At 49.2% G+C, this 19,350-nt stretch overlaps 1 protein-coding gene across 1 annotated transcript in view; it reads left to right on the forward strand.

Moving 5' to 3' along the window:
* The window catches only part of Dock2 (dedicator of cytokinesis 2), a 408,709-nt gene extending 393,679 nt beyond the window's left edge, over window positions 1-15,030 (forward strand). The window contains exons 45-52 of the mRNA XM_048436014.3: window positions 1,693-1,869; window positions 3,076-3,159; window positions 8,376-8,513; window positions 10,234-10,361; window positions 11,229-11,397; window positions 12,331-12,451; window positions 13,413-13,555; window positions 14,446-15,030. Of these exons, the coding sequence (XP_048291971.1) occupies window positions 1,693-1,869; window positions 3,076-3,159; window positions 8,376-8,513; window positions 10,234-10,361; window positions 11,229-11,397; window positions 12,331-12,451; window positions 13,413-13,555; window positions 14,446-14,505 (1,020 nt within the window). The 3' untranslated portion in view covers window positions 14,506-15,030. The remainder of the gene's footprint in view (window positions 1-1,692; window positions 1,870-3,075; window positions 3,160-8,375; window positions 8,514-10,233; window positions 10,362-11,228; window positions 11,398-12,330; window positions 12,452-13,412; window positions 13,556-14,445) is intronic.
* Window positions 15,031-19,350: the final 4,320 nt, after the last annotated feature.

Here is a 19,350-nt window from a genome sequence, read left to right on the forward strand (position 1 = left end):
AAAAGGCCCCACCTTGGGGAAGTTCTTAAGTATGATGTGACAGTCTGCACTGACACCCTCCCATCACTGCCGTTTAGTGCCTTTACCTGAGGCGCAACCAAGGCAACTTCTTGACCTTAATGAGCAAAATAAACTCTTTTCTCTTATAGGGAAATTGCCACATGTATTTAGTGCAGTAGCCTGGTGCTGGCTAGTACTGTGGTTGTTAGCATTAGAAAGATAGTGGTAGCAATAGAGAATCTGGCCCTAAGGGCTTCTCACTGCAGTTGTTTCCATCTCTGTCTTAGTGACTTGTCTATCGCTGTGAAGAGACACCATGACCAAGGTAACTTACAAAGGAAATGTTCATTGGGGATCACAGTTTCAGAGGGTTACGGTTTCAGAGTGGCCTTCATGACCACCACCGTGGAAACATGGCAGCTGGCAGTCATGATGCTGACGCGGTAGCTAAGAGCTTACATCCTGACCTTCAAGTTTGAGATAGAGAAAAAGAGCTAACGGGGAATACTGTTGACTTCGGAAACTTCAAATCTCACCTTAGTGGCATACCTCTTCCAAGGTCATACTTCCTAATCCTGCCCAAACAGTTCCACCAACTGAGGACTCAGTATTCAGACATATGAGCCTATGAGGACCATTCTTATTTAGACCACCACGATCTCCAAAAGCATGTGCTCAGAGTAAGCATTGGAGAAACTGCGTTAGAATAGGATTTAAAGAGATAACTTAAGAGTATGGCTACCGGGGCTAACCTGCTCCTCTCATCCATGCAGTAGGCACACATTCTAAGAGGAACTTCTGCAATGTTGCATGTTGTATTGTCTCAATCAGTCTTCACTACATGACCAACGAGGCAAACACCACATCACCGCCATGCTAGACATGATAAATTTAGCTCCCTTCCTCCATGAAGTTTCTCAGATTTCTCACGTCTTCCCTCCAGCCCTTCCTTTCCCATTGGGTGATCTCCCCTTCTCTGAATAACTGCTGTGTCCTCTGCTAACACCTGTAGAGAGTGGTTGGGACAACCACACCTTTCTGCCCAGTTTTCCAGCTGTTGCTTTTGCCCAGCAGTAACAGAGTGGAGCTGTTTCAGCTGAGTCCATCTGGCCTGCAAATCCTAAAATATTTACTCTCTGGTCCCCTTGCAGAAATGTTTGCTGACCTCTAGTTTAGTTTTTACACCGGATCATAAGCTTCTGCAAACTGCAGTGTTTGTCTCTTGTCTTTCAATACCACTGTTTATCTCGCTTTCTGAGATGTGTGGGGGAAGAGTTTCATTCTATCCTCCCTTTCACCCACGGTCTCAGAACCTGCTGGATGCTCCTAGAGCAAGCTATGCTGATTTCTCTAGCCAGTACCATACACAATAGCTTCCAAATAGTATGTGATGATGGGTCAATGCGTGTTTTACTGGGAGGAAAACCTTCTCTGAGTACCTTCAACCTGTGAAGTCAGAGCAGAGCCTGGCACTTCCTCTCCAGAGAAATCCTTTCCCTCTATACAGAAAGTCAGCCAGCTTGTCCTTGGCCAGCAGACAGCCCTGAGCTGATTCATTACCCTCAGATCCTGCTGCAGCCTGGGGTCTAGGGACAATGTTTGAGTTACCACCTAAGTGAAATCGATACCAATGATGGCATCGGCTTCTCATGCCACCCACTAAGGTTCTTCTGCCAATCTTGTTTCTAACAGACCACAATCAGTCCTCTGGAGAATGCCATTGAAACCATGTCCACAGCCAATGAGAAGATCCTGATGATGATAAACCAGTACCAGAGTGATGAGAGCCTTCCCATCAACCCACTCTCTATGCTCCTCAATGGAATCGTGGACCCTGCAGTCATGGGAGGCTTTGCCAAGTATGAGAAGGTGAGGGACGTTGGAGCTTATCCCCCCTGTGTTTGTCCTTGCTTGGTCCTACACTCAGCTTGGTTGGACATCAGGTTTCAAGCTGACCTCCTGTCTCCTTCTCATCCTGATCCCACACCTAGACACAGAGGAAGCAGTTTCTTGAGGGTTTCTAGTCCCCTGGCATCTCTATTGAGGAAAGACTCAGGGGTAACCACCAACCACCAGCCATTCCTTTTAGTAAACCCACCTCTTCCATAAAGGATTTAAAACAACATAGATGCAGGGAAAGAAAGAAACCCAGAATCTGAACATGCAGAAATCTGGGAGTCCAACTCCATTGGCTGAGGCATAACATAGGCCTGTAAGTCACAGGAAGCCCCTCACATTTGAGCCCAAAGAAAATACCACCAGTTATATGAGTCCTAGTAGCCCCTACTGTATATGCCAGTGTACCAATAGGGAGACATGGCTTTCCCTACCATGACGTAGACCAGAAAGTCCTAAGGTGGCTTCCAGTTCACTTGAATCAGGAGTGAGCTCCTTCCTATACAACGTCACTGTGCATTCCCTGTCCCCTACCATTCATTCGTTGGTGCAAAGACAAAACTGCCACAGTGTGAGCCAGTTCAGCCAGTCCTTTTGGCTACTGTGGCACAACTCTGTGGTCACACTTGCTCAACCTTCAGAGGTGCTGCAATATGTCTGCATAGAGCGTGCATACAATGGGGATGGGAACTCTGAAACGAGGAGAAGCGAGGGATGGAGGAGCCATGAGGGAGACTGGAGACAGGCTTGGACACGCACCAGGGAAAATTCCTCACTCGGCTTTCTTCCACCAGCAATGATCTCCCAGAACCTCAGGATCCCTTGAAAGCTCCCTAACATGGGAATCTCTATCCCTCAGAGTTTTGGTTCAGTAGTACCCAGTTGGTACTGGAGAATGTGTCAAGTTCCCAGGTCAAAACAATTTCCAGGGGAGCTGCTGCTGGTGGTCCTGGCACCGCACATTGGCACTGGTTCACTGGAGTTTGCACCCTGCTTCCAGTGGGTGCTGATCAGAGTGAGCCTCCAGTAAAGAAAAAGAAAGCGCTGTCAGCTACGGCGAGCTCCACACCAAGGCCTGGGACCTTGAAACTTTCACATCAAGTTTTGTCTCAATACTAGATGGATCAGGGGTCCCACCTGAGAAGCAGGAAATCATAAGTCCCTACCTGTCCCCCACAGGCCTTCTTCACTGACGAGTACAGCAGAGAACACCCGGAGGACCAGGACAAGCTGAGCCGCCTCAAGGACCTGATCGCATGGCAGGTAAAGCATTCACCCAGGCCCTCTCCTTGCCCCAGTTTTCTGGCCCTTGGCTAACCCAGGCTGACCTGACTCCTCATGACCAAAGGGCTCCCTTTCTAATGCTGGATTACACCTAAGCAGGCTCACCAGGACACAGATTTGGAACACCTTACCTTTGGGTATTGCATAGTGCCAGGCAGCAATGGATGCTGTGCCAGAGATTGCTTGTTTTGATGTTAAATCAGGAGGTAGCTTTTCACAGTGGGGCTCAAATGACCCCCTCCCCTGCACACCCATCCACCACCAACCCCAGCTCCGTGCCAATCAGACAATAGAAGGCTTGCCCCTCCCCCGCCACCACCTTCCTTGTGAAGCTGACCCAGTTTGTTGCAGATAGTGCGCAGATGGATATCAGGTTCTGCAAATAATTGAGGTCTTTGTTGGGCTGGCTCACGGTCAAAGGGTGCACATCTGCCTCGCTTGGCCAGATTTCAGCCTGAGGACTTGTTATTTGTCCACCTCTATATCCTTTGTCCTGTTGCATTCTTCTCCTTGCCCATCCCCCACCCTGCTTTCTGGGCATCTGTCTGCAGCTCTTGGAGGCTCTCTGCTTCTCCCCTGTCATTTGCCTCGCTCTGCCTTCTACGTCCTCCCGTCTTCCTCCTCTCTCCGCTTTCTCTTTGTTCTCCCTTTCTCTTTTCTTTTTCTCTCCTTTTTTTTTCCAAAGAAGGAAGAACCAGACCCTTCCTGCTCTAGCCCTCTGCCCGCCTCCTCAGACACCTGCCTGCCTGAGCTCTGGGCAGATGGTGCACGGATGGCATAGGAGGGGTAAGGTGGATGAGGAGGGAGCAAGCAGAGCCTGGGGCCAGGAGTAGCTGTCTGCAGGCTGCCCATCCCCTCCTCCTCTTCTCCTTGCCAGTCACCATGCAAAGAGGGAGTTTGGTGACTCCAGGGAAATCAGGGACTGAGAAGCACTGGGTGTAGACTCTTCTTAAAATACATATTCCTAATTCAGGTCCTTCTCTGCCTCCGCCAGTTTATGCAAAGCGGGACTTTAAAAATGAAACGCTGAGTGAGCACTGCAGACATACTTTCCCTGAATGTATTAGGTGTGTCTGGAATGTTCTCTCCTCTTCCCACTCTGTGCCACCCAGTGCCACCCGTGAAAGCTAAATATCCCTCAGGTCTTTCCACCTTCCTGGGACTATCTGTGTCCTTTAATATCAGACAATGGCGAGGCCCTCGCCACCACCCTGATCTGAGAAGCAGGAAGGCCAGCTGAGTGGGGCCTTTTCCTGGACACCTCTGGGGCATCCAGGGAGGACTACCAGGTTACACAAACTGACTGGGTGGTTGGTGGCTTAGTTTGTGCCCTTGCCAGGACCCTGTCAGGTGCCTCTTCTCATCTGGTTACATTTCTCCATGCTGACTCCACTGCCTTCAGAGGATGGATCTTAGCCTTGCAGAGCAGTGGCTAAGCTTACTTCTAAGAACATTCCACCCCAGATTTGGAGCTATTTAGAAAGGGTTCCAAATAGATGAAAGCAGCCTACCTGAGATGCCACAGCCTCTAAGATTATGAGGGACATTCAGGCAGCACCCCCTAGTGTCCACCTTTCCCATAGCATGCCCGTGGCTCCCAAGTCCACAGGTTACAGAGGTCCTTTAATACCAGGAAGGGTATTAGGCCATATCCCTCCTGCTCCGCCCAGGTTTCCTAACTATGGCATGTGCATTTAAACAGTGCAGTCCTGCTGGGCAGGCACACTGCTATTCCCGTTAGTACACTCGGCAAATCTAGCATATTACCTTCCATCCACTCTCAAAGTCCTTGTTTACGGGATCCCCACTGTGTCCCAGGCGCAGTGCCAGGTAACACAGCAATAGCGAGGGGCAAGCTTGAGCCTGTGCATTGGAGCTGGACTCCAGTGACGACACTGTTTGCAAAGCTGCACACACTTTGGGATTTTTTTCTCAGGACTCAAGGACCTTGGACGTTGAAGGGAAATGACTTTAGCTTTACCAAACCAGAGAAAGCTGGAGTTTCCAATGTGCAGCTCGTGTCGGAATTTGTAAATTTCAAGATTGGAATCTTTTGAGATGTTTTTTTTCTTTGTAAAGAAGATTTTTATCACATGGGGCAATATCTACGGTATTTATTCTCTAACGCCTTTTGCTGTGAAGCATTACATGCAGGAAAGTGCATATAAAAGTATATGGTGCTTTGGTTTATCACCAAGCCTCCGTGGATGTAACCTCTCACCTAGATGCAATGGGCTTCTTTTGGCACCCCTGAGCCCATCTTATGTAGTCCTGTAGTCAACACTCCCCCCCAGGACTGACCACTTTCCTGCTTATATTAAAAATAGAGCTCTGCTCTCTAAGCACATATTCCTAGGCCTGACAATTTGCCCTGGATTCCTGCTGACCTACATATAACTGGAACCACCATATGTCAGTCAGGCTTGTAAAATTCGTTCCTTTTGTTGCACCTCACTATCCTTTATTCATGCTGTCTAGGAGTCTATGCAGATAGATCATGTAATGATACAAATGCATTAATTTTTCTGCTGGCATAGAATTAGGTTGGTTTCAACTTGAGGCTTTTGACTGTCTCTCTATTGAGTGTGTTTAGACCTGGAAATGCTTGCTCTTCACACAGGAGAAAATAGAGCTTTAGAATACACCACTTCATTTCTACCAGCAAAGGTTAATTCAGCCACATCATAGAAATAGAATATACAGTACATGCTATTATGCATTTACCTTCTTTTGCAAAACATGGTATCCTTAAAATCCACCAGTTGCTGCATATATCAGAGGTTTGGTTTTTTTCCCCATGTGTAAGTATATAGCATACAAACAATATATTCATTAATCGATCCATCCTCCTGTTGGTAGATGTGCATACCCTCCACTCTTTCAAGGTACATGTCATAGTGAATTCCTGGTTCATTCAAGTTCAACCCTCCTGGGTATAAGAAACAGTTTCCAAACGTGTCCACACCAGCTTCCCTGTCTGTCAGCAGACATGAGAGTCTGAATCGCTCTCCTTCTCGCTTATACTCACACAAAAGTTACCTTGTAAAAAAAATGCAACCATATTATGTTATCCTTTCTGATCACAGTGGAATAAAATCCAAAATCTATAACAAGAATAAACTTCAAAATTATATACATAGATGGAGACCAAATAATAACACTTTTTTAGATGAACATTGTATCACTGTGGATGTAAGAAAGGAAATTATAAAAATCCTCTGAAATGAATGAAAACAGAAACACAATATACCAAAACCCGTGGGATTTAGCAAAAAGTCTGTTCTGAAGGAATGGCATGACCAGACGGGAAATTGTATATTCCAAAGCTCTCGGTGGAGTGTTCTGTGAATGTCAAGGCTGGCTGATCTGTAGTCTAATCCCATATTTCTTTGCTGGCTTCTTTCAGTCTGGTTGGTCTGTGCATTGGAGAGCACTGTGTCTCTGAGCATCCTCTTCGCCACCTCCTCCCTCTTAACGCCTTGAGATTGATGCTAAGTGGACCAATTTTCTGTCTTGTCAAAGTGTAACACTAAAGCTATAAATTCATTCCACTTTAAATCTTACTCTATTATCTTTATGGAAGATCCCCTTGGTAATATTTTTAAGTAACACCTTAAGCTCTCTATAATCTTTCTTCCGCATTCATTCATCTGTCTTTTTTGTTCCTACTTGTTTTTTATCCTGTCTGTTAGCTTTGGTCCTGTCTCCTGTGAGTGAATTTCCTCCAGGGTCTGCCGACCCCAGCAGATACCTCCTAATTCATAGTGAAACTATGGAAATTATGGAAATCAGTGGGCATGGGAGAAGGCTCTGTCGGCAAGGTGGCATCACTGCTTGGTAACCGACCCACACGCCTGAACCTACACACCTGTATGGGACCATTTATCGTCTCCAGAAGTAGATCCTTCAAACCGTTTCACGGGAAGATGATCACAGCTGCTACACGGGGCAATCTAGAAACGGCACAGTGGCCATCTCCCTAACCACAGGCACACTTTCTTTCCATCTACGTGTTTCTAGTCTGGTGGTGGCTGCTCTGCCTCCTATCCTTGGGTCTGGTACGCCGCCGGCGTCCCAGGTTTCATGATCTGATTGTTTTAGAGGACAAGTTCCTGCTTCCTGAGAAAATGAGAAGACATTAGGCATAGCTGCCAGGTGAAGCAGTGGGCACCTGGGAGAGGAGCTGGCCCCGTGCAGAATTTCAGTGCCTCCCTCAGCTTTCCTATGGCATCCTTGCCTCTGCCCCCGAAGGCCTCCTTGATCCCTAGAAGCAGGGTGGCTGCCACTAATCACCGACTCTGCTCCCGGAGGTCAGTTCCAGCCTCCAGCCACCTTCCTCCTGCACATACACTGATGCACGTGTCTAGCTGACTGCACATCTCACTGCAGAGTGCATTTCTCCCTCCACCTCCTCTTCCCTCAAGAGGAGGAGCCAGAAACATCTTTCCTTCACCCGGGTGGGGATGTTTATTGTTCTCCTAGAGAGCTCCATCCTCCATCCTGGTGGTCTAGGTTCTTCTACCCCAAGGTCTACCAGCTATCTTTCTCACATTTTCCTTCTAGCAGGGAGTTCCGCAGCTCCGTTCTTCCCCTCCTGGGTCTCTAAGGTTCAGTGTCCCATTCTTCACGGATAAGACAGCCTGCATTTCCCCTACCCATTCTTCCTTCCTCCCTCATCTTCCCAAGATGCAGCCACACTTCTAGAAACACGACTAATAAGAGAGCTGTCTGATACCAGCACGCTTGTAGCTTTGTTCAGCGGCCCTGAGAAGTACAGTTGTGCCCCGGGGTGTGAGACAGACTGGAGCTCCTCTCCTCTTCTCTGCTCCTCCCTGTTGCCAGGCATTCTTACCATGTTTCACATTTGTACTGCCAATACTTCTTAAGCAAGACTGTAAGCCCAAGTCCTGGAGGGTCCTCCTTTCTGTTCTCTGAACTCTGATACTTTGTAGATTTTTCAAGGACCCAGAATTCCCCATGCCTGTGGTTTCTAATGCCCGGGACAATTTCACTTCCAAGGAAGCAGGAGCAGCTGGGTCATTGTCCCCTCGCATGACAAATTCCAAGGCTGCAGTCGTCCCAGGAACCATGCATGTCTCTGAGCATCTGAAACCCTCCAGGAAGAGTTAGCGGGCCAAAGGAACCTCTTGAGTTAGCACCCAAGCTGAGGCCCATGGCTTCCCATCTCTCTACAGATCCCCTTCCTGGGAGCTGGGATTAAGATCCATGAGAAAAGGGTGTTGGACAGCCTGCGGCCCTTCCATGACCGGATGGAAGAGTGTTTCAAGAACTTGAAAATGAAGGTGGAAAAGGAGTATGGGGTCCGAGAAATGGTATGAGTGATCCATCCCTGTGACTGGGAAGAGGGAGGACTGTGGGAATAAAAGCTGGAAGGGACTGATGTGGGAAGCCTTCCTGCATTCCTGTTCCCTCAAAAGTCATTTCTAGAGAGAAACCAGTTATACAGCAGATCTATGAAACTACGCTATATAAGTATAAAAGCTGCATCAATGAAACACCTAGCATGTGCTTGGCCCTCTGTAAATACAGTTGATGTATATTAACTGACTGAAACAGGTAGCTAGGAATGCTTTTCAGTTCTTATATATCATTTTAGATTCAGGGGCATCAAGCAACTTGCAAATGCTGTATTGCAAGTTAAGTTAAGGCTAGAGTGTCTACCCAGCTGTGCTGTCTCCAAAGCCACTGTACTCCACAGCCAGATGAGAACATTGGCCAGTACTCTCAGAGACTGTGTCTTGCCTCTCACATAAAGCAGAATCATCAAACATCAGAGCTATGTAGTACCTTGGTGGCTGTCTGCCCCAATCCTCTTGATCTACAGACATCCGGAGAGGAGCTGGTGTTCCAAGAGCCAGACCTGGGTCTTTTTTCCTCCACACAGAAACAAGCTGACCTTCTCCATGCTCTCTTCCTGAAATGCAATTCAGATGCTAAACACTTGGACTTAGGCCAGGCCTCCCAGACTGAGAGACTGGTCCTTCATCCCGCTTTAGATACTGGCCACAAACCCCAGGCCCCCGGAGTTAGGCCCCACACTTCTACACCCAATAATTACAAATGTGGGGGCTCTCACCCTCCCTACAGACCTGGTAATGTACTAGAACCCATGGCTCCAAGGACTCTACTGTTTGTCAACTTTGAGATGATTTTGAAGTAATATGAAGTCCGTAGAAACTGCTCTCCAGATCTCAATCTTTCTGGGGCCAGACCTGTGTGACCAAGCACTTTTGGAAGAGTCTAGACTAGGGCACCTACACACGCCTCTTGGGTAGCCATGGGTGAAGTCAACTGCGGTGGGACACTAAGAAGGCTGCAGTGTATGGTGTCCTCAGCTAGGATGTCAGACGGTCTGGGTAGATTCAATGCATTTTCAACTTAACAATAGGCTTATTGGGATGCGATCTCATCCACTGAGGAGTTTCTCTACTGCTGCTTTCACGTTATGATACCATTTAAGAGGAGCTAGGTGAAAAACACACAGGGTGAGAAGGAGAGGGTCCCAGATAGGAAACTTCCATGTTGTCAGGGCACCCGCTGGCACCCTGATATGTGATTACTTATCATGGATCTCCCCGGAGCTGAAATGTGGAGCGTTTTTCAGGGCTCTCACTATATAGCCAAGATTGAGTGAATCATGGTCACGGGCTGGAGACGCATTTCTGTCCCCTGCCTCCTCCCTGGAGGGTGAGTTGATCATATGTGGCTCAGAGTCTCAGCCCTGTAATGACAGGGTTGGTCTCCCTGGCACAGGCAGGCTCCATCTTGAGCCATCTCATTAGCATAAAGAAAGATGGTCCACGGGGTCACTGAATAATACAGATGCTGTCTCGACGGGGAAACTTGGACTAGCCATTGTTCCCCTGGGATAGACGTTGCTAGTGTTTATCCTGCAGCCCTGTGGCCCTGCTGGCTGAAAGTTTTGCACTGATGCCCTGAGCCCACAGTTCCACCCCACCCAGATGGGGAGGAGGGCTCAGATCGCAAAGCTCTGCTCTGCCGGCTGCTCACCACCGGTTCTCATACCTGCAGCCGGACTTCGATGACAGGAGAGTGGGCCGCCCCAGGTCCATGCTGCGTTCCTACCGGCAGATGTCCATCATCTCTCTGGCCTCCATGAATTCTGACTGCAGTACTCCCAGCAAGGTCACCTCAGAGAGGTCAGCCTCTTCCTGGAGCTCCTGGCCTAGGCCATCTCCTCTTTCACTTCAAGCCTTTCCCCAGCTGGGTCCTCAGGAAAGCCTTGGAGGCACAGTGGGTTGTCTTAGCTGGTGCCAATTGTTAAAGCATCCTGGGCTTCTGAGAGAGGCTGGTTGCTTTCCTGAGAACCCAGAATACATTGCAGGTGTGCGTGCACGTGCATGTTTACGTGTGTGTGTGTGTGTGTGTGTGTGCGCGCGCGTGCGCGCGCTCGTGCATGTGCGCCACACATCACTGTCTCCTCTGGGCTCCTTGCTCAGTGATGTCTATTGGCAGCCAACATCCCTCACCCAGCCTGCATTGTAAATGTTCTTTCCTCTAACAGAGGTCCCATCCTTCCCGTCTTACTCCCACAGTAGTATGTCCCCTCCACATCTCCTGCCTCATCTCCCTTTTGTCCTGGAACCCTGTGGTTCTTCCCCTACCCAACTTCACCATCTGCATGATAGGCACCATGTGTCCAGTGTTGAGGTTGTTGCAATCCCACACTTACTGAGCAAGTGGTGGCTCAGAGAAGTCAAGGGATGTATCCAGAGCCATTCAGCTAAAAAGCAGCAGTGCCTCAATTTGAACCCAGATCCCCATTTTAACCAGTTTCATCCCCTTGCCATCCTTCTTGCTTTTAATGGCTTACTACCTTCAATCATCCTAGCCTTTTTTGAATGTTTGTGGATGAATGACTTCTTCAGTTTGCTATCAAGATAACTGACCAGCCCTACAGCGACAGCTCAGTCAGCATGAAGGTCCTCTTAGGTCCCCCATGTCCCTACTGGGCTGTCCCATTAAAGCTCAAACAAGTTTCCACTGCCCCTCCCTCTGCCCTTCAGCTTTGACCTAGAGCCTGCAGCCCCCAAGACTCCGAAAGCGGAGGAGGAGCCCATCTCCCCCGGGAGCACTCTGCCCGAGGTCAAGCTGCGGCGTTCCAAGAAGAGGACCAAAAGGAGCAGCGTGGTGTTTGCAGACGAGAAGACGACGACCGAATCAGAGCTGAAGCGGGTGAGTGGAGGTGCTAGGTTCTCCTCGGTTCGTCTCAGAACACTGTGCCAGGCAGCCCAGGGCTCCTGGGATGATTAAATGCAACCTGACTCCCTCATTGCATTGGGTCTTAGAGGAGGGAAGCTGCCCAATAGGAGACAGAACTCAAGCCCTTAGACTCCAGAGCTTGAGTGTTCCCTGCAGGGGAAAGCAGCCCCTTGGGCCCTCAACCCTCTGTCTCCTTGTCAGAACAACTCAACTGGGCATCTGAGTGCTGGGCTTTGTGGGGTGTGGTGAGCAGACTCTGATCATTTTGGGTCTTATGAATTAATAGCTTATTTGTAAAGTTATATAGAGAATAATCATATAATCATTGTTTGGGTGACTGAGGGCAGCCTGTGCTACAAGGTGAGTTCCAGGACAACCTCATCTACAGAGTAAGCCCTTATCTCAAAAAGAAATTCAACAATAACTACTAATGAAGAGATTTGGCATTAGACAGCCCTGAGTTCAACGTTAGCTTCCCCCAGGAAAGGTTTATTTAAAAAGTATGCCAAGGAGTGAGGATTAGTCATCATGGCATAGGGTGTGGGGGTTGGGTGGTTCTGGATGAAATGGCAGGGCTAGCTGATACCTTCTGGTAAAGAAAGAAACCCCCATAAGCTTCCCAGTGAAGGAAGAGCATAGGCATGTCTTCTATGCTCCGGGATTCTACAGAACACCATTCCCCCAATCGTCTAACTGAATAGACCCTCCCCAACACCCCTGACATGATATAACATGCGGCCCTAAAAGGCAGACTCACACAGAAGGGTGTATGCAATAGAACAAATGAGCTGTCTACGCTGCCAGGTCCATAGAAACCACCTCAAGCACTTTCCCCTGACCTTTGAGGACTCAGCCCTTGGAGGCGCTAAGCCCTTGTGATCTGGGATGTGTGGTGTGTCCATCCAGCTCTCCAGAAAGCAGGAGTTCAGGAGCGACACCAATCTCTCGGAGCACGCGGCTGTCCCCACGAGGGTGTCTGTCCTCTCTCAGATGAGTTTTGCCAGCCAGTCCATGCCCACCATCCCAGGTATGTCTCTTTGTCACTGCCAACCTGGGGGGAAGAGGTAGTGTGGGTTGCCAAGCCAACAGGCAGAAGATGGGTGAGAACGACTTCTACGGGGCAAAGAAGGTTGGGTATCCAGGGCAAGAAGCCCCCGGCTTCTGCATTCTCTCAGTAGCTCCCATGGAGGAAGCCAGGTGACCGAGCTCTACTGGAAGCAGAAGGGGAAGTCTGCTGGACCTCTGGGACCACTCCCTTCCGAGAGTCCTTCAATTTGCAGGCAGCAGCCCCCCAGGTTCAGGAGTGTGCCTTTGGCATATCTCTAAGGCCCATGGCACCTCTGCTAACCTGGAACACTACTTCTAGATTTGCAAAGCTTGCCACAGCACCTAATGACTGTGGTAGTCGGTGTATAGATGATGCCTGTGCCCATCTCTTACTGTCCAGGGATATGGGACCACCCCCTATTCACTTTCCTATTCACAGAGCAAGGCCCATATACAGCTGGAACCCAGCATCTATGCAGGTAGTTCTAGTGTCTGCTGCTTCACACAGGCTGTTCTGAGGACTGGGCAGAATAGAACAAGGCAGAACCGGTGCTGCCCCCTTGGGGCTGAACAGTGCATGACAGAAAAAAAATCTGCTTCTGCCAGACCCTGCCCTAACTCATTATCCCCTTCACACCATGGTACCCACCCATGAAAATGCCTCCCTCCCCATTGCTGCACGCTCAAATCAATTCACTGAATGTGAGCATCCTTCACAAACTAACTAATCAGTGGCAGTGGGAAGCTAAGTCCAGACCAGCCCAAGCGGCAAGGGGTCTCCCCTTCTCAGCCCTCTTCCCATCTAGACGTTTCTGTACAAAGCTTTGCAAAGGGCCATGAGACAGGACCACCAGAAGTAATGTGTAAGATACTCTTCCTGTCCCTTGGGACCTACCTCTCCTGCCCACTGCTCATGTCTGGGGTCCCTACTGTCTCCCCAGCCCTCACACTCTCGGCGGCAGGAGTGCCTGGCTTGGAGGAGGCCAACACATCCCCCCGGCTGAGTCAGACCTTCCTGCACCTCTCAGATGGTGACAAGAAGACTCTGAAAAAGAAAAAAGTCAATCAGTTCTTCAAGACTATGGTGAGGCCGCCAGTGACTGGGAAGAGGGGGGAGTGCTGAGAGGCACTCCCACAGGGTGGCAACAACTGAAGGAAAAAATGTGGAGGGTCTAGACAGGTATATATACATACCTGTGGGTGTGTGTGTACCTTCACTGCTCCCTGGGGAGTATGGCCAGAGATCCTAAGGCTGGGGCAACTGTCCAGCAATGCCCACCATGCAGTGCTTCTTGGGGCTCCAAGTAGCTGCCTTGAGCAGGACTTACCCCAGTTTCAAAATAGAAGTCCTTCTGGGATCGCCAGTAGGTAGCTAGTCCTGACTTAAACTATCTGCTGGAGCTCCCCCATGAGTCCCAGCAGCTAGTCGTCTATCTTTAGGAGCCAACAGTACGTTTTTGGGGCAAAGCATTTTCCTATTCTACTCACATTACAAAAGCCTTCAAATTAAAAGTTGGTTGTGAATCATTGACTCTTGAAGTCCCATCTCCTGTTGTTACCCTGTCAGTCCTTGTCTGGAATCAAGAAGGGATCGACGTACTTCCGATCCTCCGGGCACTATGATTCAGAGTGGAGATACTATAAAAATCACAGGTTGCCTGAGAGCCTGCGTGAGTGAGTCAGGCCCCATGCTAAGCGCTTCCCCATCATTATCCTGTTTGATCCTCCCCTGTTCCAGAAGAGTTTTTGCAAAGCTCACAGAGAGCCAGCTAAGTGATGTGCAGAATTCACACAGCTAGCAAGGGGTCTATGAAACTTCCCAAAGTCTGCTTCCTGACCAAAGTCAAGGTCGTAGCAACTCCTAATCACTTGGGTTTAGGTATAAGAGATGCTTGTGGACTCAGGGGTGCTCCAAGATGATGCATATATAAAAAAACCCATCTTGCTGTCGTGTTTGTGTGTCTTCCCACATAGCTGGCCAGCAAGTCAAGTGAAGAAAGCAAGCAACTCCCAGACCTGTCCACAGACCTATGAGAGATGCTGCGGAGCAGTGCAGCATGGGAGCTCCATGGGAGAGGCATGCACATGACACTGGAATTACACGAGAAGGAAAACCTTTAAAAGAGACAGAAGATTCGAGTGCGGCTCCAGAACCCAAGGGACAACAAGCCTTGTGTCTCCTGAGGCCACCACCAGGGTGATGGATGACTCAATGGACAAAGCCCCACTGTGGATTCAGGGAGCTCCAGGAGCCAGCAAGTGCTGGTGGATGCTCCCCAGCATCCAGTGCAGGTGGATGCTCTCCCCAGCATCCAGGGCAGGTGGATGCTCTCCCCAGCATCCAGGGCATACACGCCATAACTCAGGTTCACAGCTAGGAGTTGTATTTGTTTCCGTCCTAGGTCTCAGTACTGAAAAGAACCGAAAAGTCTTTAAATGTTCTATTTCCGGTTAACATTTTTGTACTTTACATTTTTAATAAGCTCTTTTTCAGTCAATTATCTCCAAAGTGTTGCTCTTTCTTACTGACATTAAACATGGTCTCATGGCTCAAACAAACCTTGTTAATCACGTCTGTTCCTGTAGGACGGAGTAGAAAGTTCCAGGGGTGGCTCCCAGGGGACTTCAGCAGTTCAGAAGGCTTATGTTGGCTCACCTCAATACCATGTTCTCCCTCCTGGCTCAGGAGACCCCAAGAATCTTCTCTTATACTCTTGGTTTCTTTGGGGCCAAATCCTGGGGTATCAGGATGCCAAGAAAACCCAGAACCTCTTACAGCCTGACAGTGGAGACGTTTATGCCCCCTTCCTCCATCTCTACACAGAGATGGCTAAACCACCTAGCCTGTTACTCTAATGAAGCCTCCAAGCAGTGACGGAAAGGAGAGATCTGAAGGCTGGTGGATTCACGGTCCATCCTCCAAGTTAGATCATCAGGTCAGAATGGAGGCTTTCTTGGGGGAGATGTCTACATGTGAACACATGAGGAAGTCCATGGTCAGATTTCTCAGATGAGACCCAAGGAAGAGGAGCAAGGGAGATGAGAACCATTCTAACCTTTACTGCCCCAGCCAGCAGAACTGTGTAGAGGGGCGTGAGCATAAGGCTGGGCCCTTGTGGAAGTCAAGTGAATGGCAGCTGGCAACGAAGGGTCCAGAACTAGGGGCGGATGATCATTTCCTAGCTGCTAAGTCCCTGGGGTCCAGTGAAGGATAAGATAGAATGATTTAAAAAATTACTTCCTAAAGCTTAATTAGCTAGTCCTAAAAGGTGGGTATGATTATTACCCAGATGGAGAAATTGAGGCACAGGCAGAAGTGACCCAAGCCTTAAAAATGTCAACACTGGATCCAGCATCCAGATGGGAAGCTAAAATCGTCCCCACTACTTAATACTCAGCACCTCTTAGCCCAGGACATCCAGAGTCCTGGTGACCTATGTATATGCCATTCTCTCCCAGGTGCTGTCCATGCCCCATCTCCAAACCTCAGACCCACCACCTGCTCTAGCTTCCTGTCTGTGCTCTGCTATGGTGGCTGTGGGTGTTTGGGCTGCATCCGACAGCTTTGGATTCCTGAAGTCAGCTGAGATCAAAACACCTCTGGACCCACTTTCCAAAATCCCTGTCAAAGCATGAGCAGAGGACCCGAGAGGAGGTGAAGCGTGGTACCCTACCCTCCTGGCTTGCTGCAGATGTCAGCATCATGCAGCCCTTGTCCTTTCTGCTACAATCTCTCTCCAAGTTCTACGTTTGAACCACGGGTTTGCGTTTTCCTTCCAGCATGAAGTAATGGAATCCTAGTGTTTAACCTTCAAATAGAAACTCTTCCAATGACAACCAGGGAGAGTATCTCAACAAGCAAATGAAAGCAGTCCCCCATTCCCTGTGACTCCAGACAGACACAAGCCCGTCGTAGACCTGCAGACTTGATTGCTTCTCACCAGGGAGCTTGTGCAATACAGACTCAGAGGCTGTTTTTATGGCTATAACTCTGACAGTTCTGTCTCCAATCACTTCCCGGTTCCTCAACAGGCCGCTATAATAATAACATCCCTGTGTCTGCCTTCACAAAATTACCAATATTGGTGAATTTCCTCTTACCGGGTTCGAATGGGACCCACAAAACAGAGCAAAAAAGGGAAACCCATGGATTCCAGTCCACACAGCACTCAAGGGCTATGTCACATCTGACTGTCACTGGCGGCACGGGGAGACGGGGAGGGGATAGGCTTGGCACTTTGCCAGAATTCCAGATGCTATGGGTACACACCAATAGGCACAACCATGCTAGTCGAGACAAGGACAACCAGTAATAATTCCTCAGCTGCCTTTGGCCAGGTACTCACTCTGTATGTCTTGTTCTTCAACCCTGACCTCACATCCACCCTACAAGGTAGATACTAGCGTGTCACTCAAACGGGTGTGGAAACTCAGCGTCTTTGTTTCTTTAGCACCACCATTCCCGAATGCCTGATACTTAGAAATTCTATAAAGGAAAAAAAGGGTCTTTCTTACAGTTCTGGGTTACAGAGAAGTCCGACAGGAAGATGCTGCCATCTGCTTGGGTACCAGTGAGATACTCCCTGCTGCACTGGCCTAGCAGGGAGAGTCACACAGTGAGGCAGAGCCAGTGTGCCAGGTTGGGTGATTCTTCTTATCCAACCACTAATGCTCAACGGGGTCCCTATTCTTAGGACCTCATCTAATCTTAGTCACCCCCAGAGGTCTGACTTCCCCGTGTCATCAATACAAGAGTCCTAGAGTTGGTTTCCAACGTGTGAGCTTTGGAGAAACACACTCAAACCACTTCAGAACTGGAGGGTTGTGCTGGGCCCTTGTCACCACACCAGAGGCAACCCCATTTCTGCTGATTCCCTTTTGCATTTGACCTCAGCCTGGTTCCAGATGCTAGTATCACAGCCCATACTTGTAGATTACCATTCCCAACAGCGCTGCTGCTGACACTCGTGATAAACAAGGGGAGGGGAGTCACATTTGGTACAACTCATTGTAGGCCAGCAAGTGCTGCCTAACTGTAAGCCAGGTCTGTCCACAAGCAGCTAGTAATGCCCAGGAGGGGGTTCCCATGGGAAAGGACTGGTGGGTGGTAGGCTTGGGGGTGAAGCAACTACTTGATCAAAATAGCTTTGGAAGCAGAAGCAACTTAAGAAAGAAAGGCTTATTTTTGACTCAGGGCTTCAGGGGATTTAGGTTTGTTATGTTGGAGAAAGCATGGCCACGGGAAAAGCATGGCCACAGGGAAAGCATGGCCACGGGGAAAGCATGGCCACGGGGAAAGCATGGCCACGGGGAAAGCATGGCCACGGGGAAAGCATGGCCTGGGAGTATAGTCTGGAGCTGTTCACATGGTAGCCGGCCAGCAAGTAGAGAAGACAGGAACGCCAGAAGCAGGTAACCTTCAAAGTCGCCCACCTAGTGACTTCTCCCACCAGCCAGACTCCAACCCCTGAAGGCTCCCCAGCCTTCAAAACAGTACTACAAACCAGTGGCAAATTGTTCAATTCGTGAGTTGGTGTGGGGCATTTCGGATACAAACCGTGCCAGACCCCAAGAGATCACTCCACTCTCTCACATTCTAGGTCAGGGAGCTGCTCAAGGCCATAGAGCTGAGCCCAGGACTCCTTCTGGGCAGTTCCTTCAGAGTCATTCTGCTCTCCCTTAAGCTTCCTGCCTTCAAACACAGATGATATCATCGTTCCCACTTTAGTATGATCCAGGGTACCAAGTCCCCCTCCTATGGGTCATTCTTAGCCTTCTAGCAAAGCACGGGATGGACGTCAGCATTCCTTCTTCCCGATTTGCAGGCTCATGTTAGAAAGTGCAGGAGAAACAGAAGGAATCCAACATCTTCCAAGGATCTGAAAAGGAGCATGGCTTCCCTCTCAGACATACGGTCACTACTCTGCTTATTATCCTATCTGAACCCTGGCTGCCTCTTCTTACCTGGGTAGCTCCAACTACCTAGAAAACAGCCCTTCAGGTCATGACTAAAAGCCAATGGGTTTGTTTGTTTGTTTGTTTTTATGAGCACGCTGTACTCTGCTCTGCAGCAAGTCATAGGGAGATCAGCTTGGGAGGCATAACAGAGTAGGATTCCTATGGACAGGATGGATGGAAAACTTCCCCTTATCACAGTCTGTATTAGGGAAGAAGTAGAGAGAGGATGTGTTTGCCCAGCCCCCCTTTAGCCCTGTCTATTGTTTCTCAATCCTTTCTCAGTACATCCCACTGAGGTTGCAATTCTGGGCTGCAAAACCTGGTCCCTACTTGAGCTACTTGATCCCACATCCTACAAGGTGGCCATGCATTCATGGCCAAGGTTTGTCTGAGAAACAAGCAGACCAATGCAGCCAGTGGCTCTGCAGCAGCAAATGGGAGGAGCAAACCTGAACTCAACAAGCAACTGGTGGCCCTGGCGGCAGAACTACCGGCGCTACTGCAGAAGCAGTTGACACCGCTGGGCACTGGGGCAGAGCAGGCAGCAGGAAGCTCAGCAAACCATGATTTCCGTGAAGGTCAGAGCTGGGCTGGGTGTGAGATGCTCAGCACCCTCCTGTCACATCCTGTTCCTGTAGGTCACATGGCTCCTCCATTGTTCTGACCAAGTCCAATTAGTCATAATTCATTTGAAGATGGCCAGGTACGACCCATATGCGGCAGAAAGCAATCGTTGTGATTCAAGCAACAGTATCATTGCAAAGGGACCAGGACTATAAGATTTATTGTTTCCTTGCTCCGCCATCCACTTATGTTTCTCTGACCAAAGATGGGATCTCATCTGGCATGTTTTGTTTGTCTGGCAGGGTGGCCAGATAGCCCATCTCCCAAGGATCCCTGTTCTTAGGTGCCCTGCCTTTA

The sequence above is a fragment of the Myodes glareolus genome, chromosome 9 (genome assembly GCF_982192425.1).
Source record: "Myodes glareolus chromosome 9, mMyoGla1.1, whole genome shotgun sequence".
Lineage (NCBI taxonomy): Eukaryota > Metazoa > Chordata > Mammalia > Rodentia > Cricetidae > Myodes > Myodes glareolus.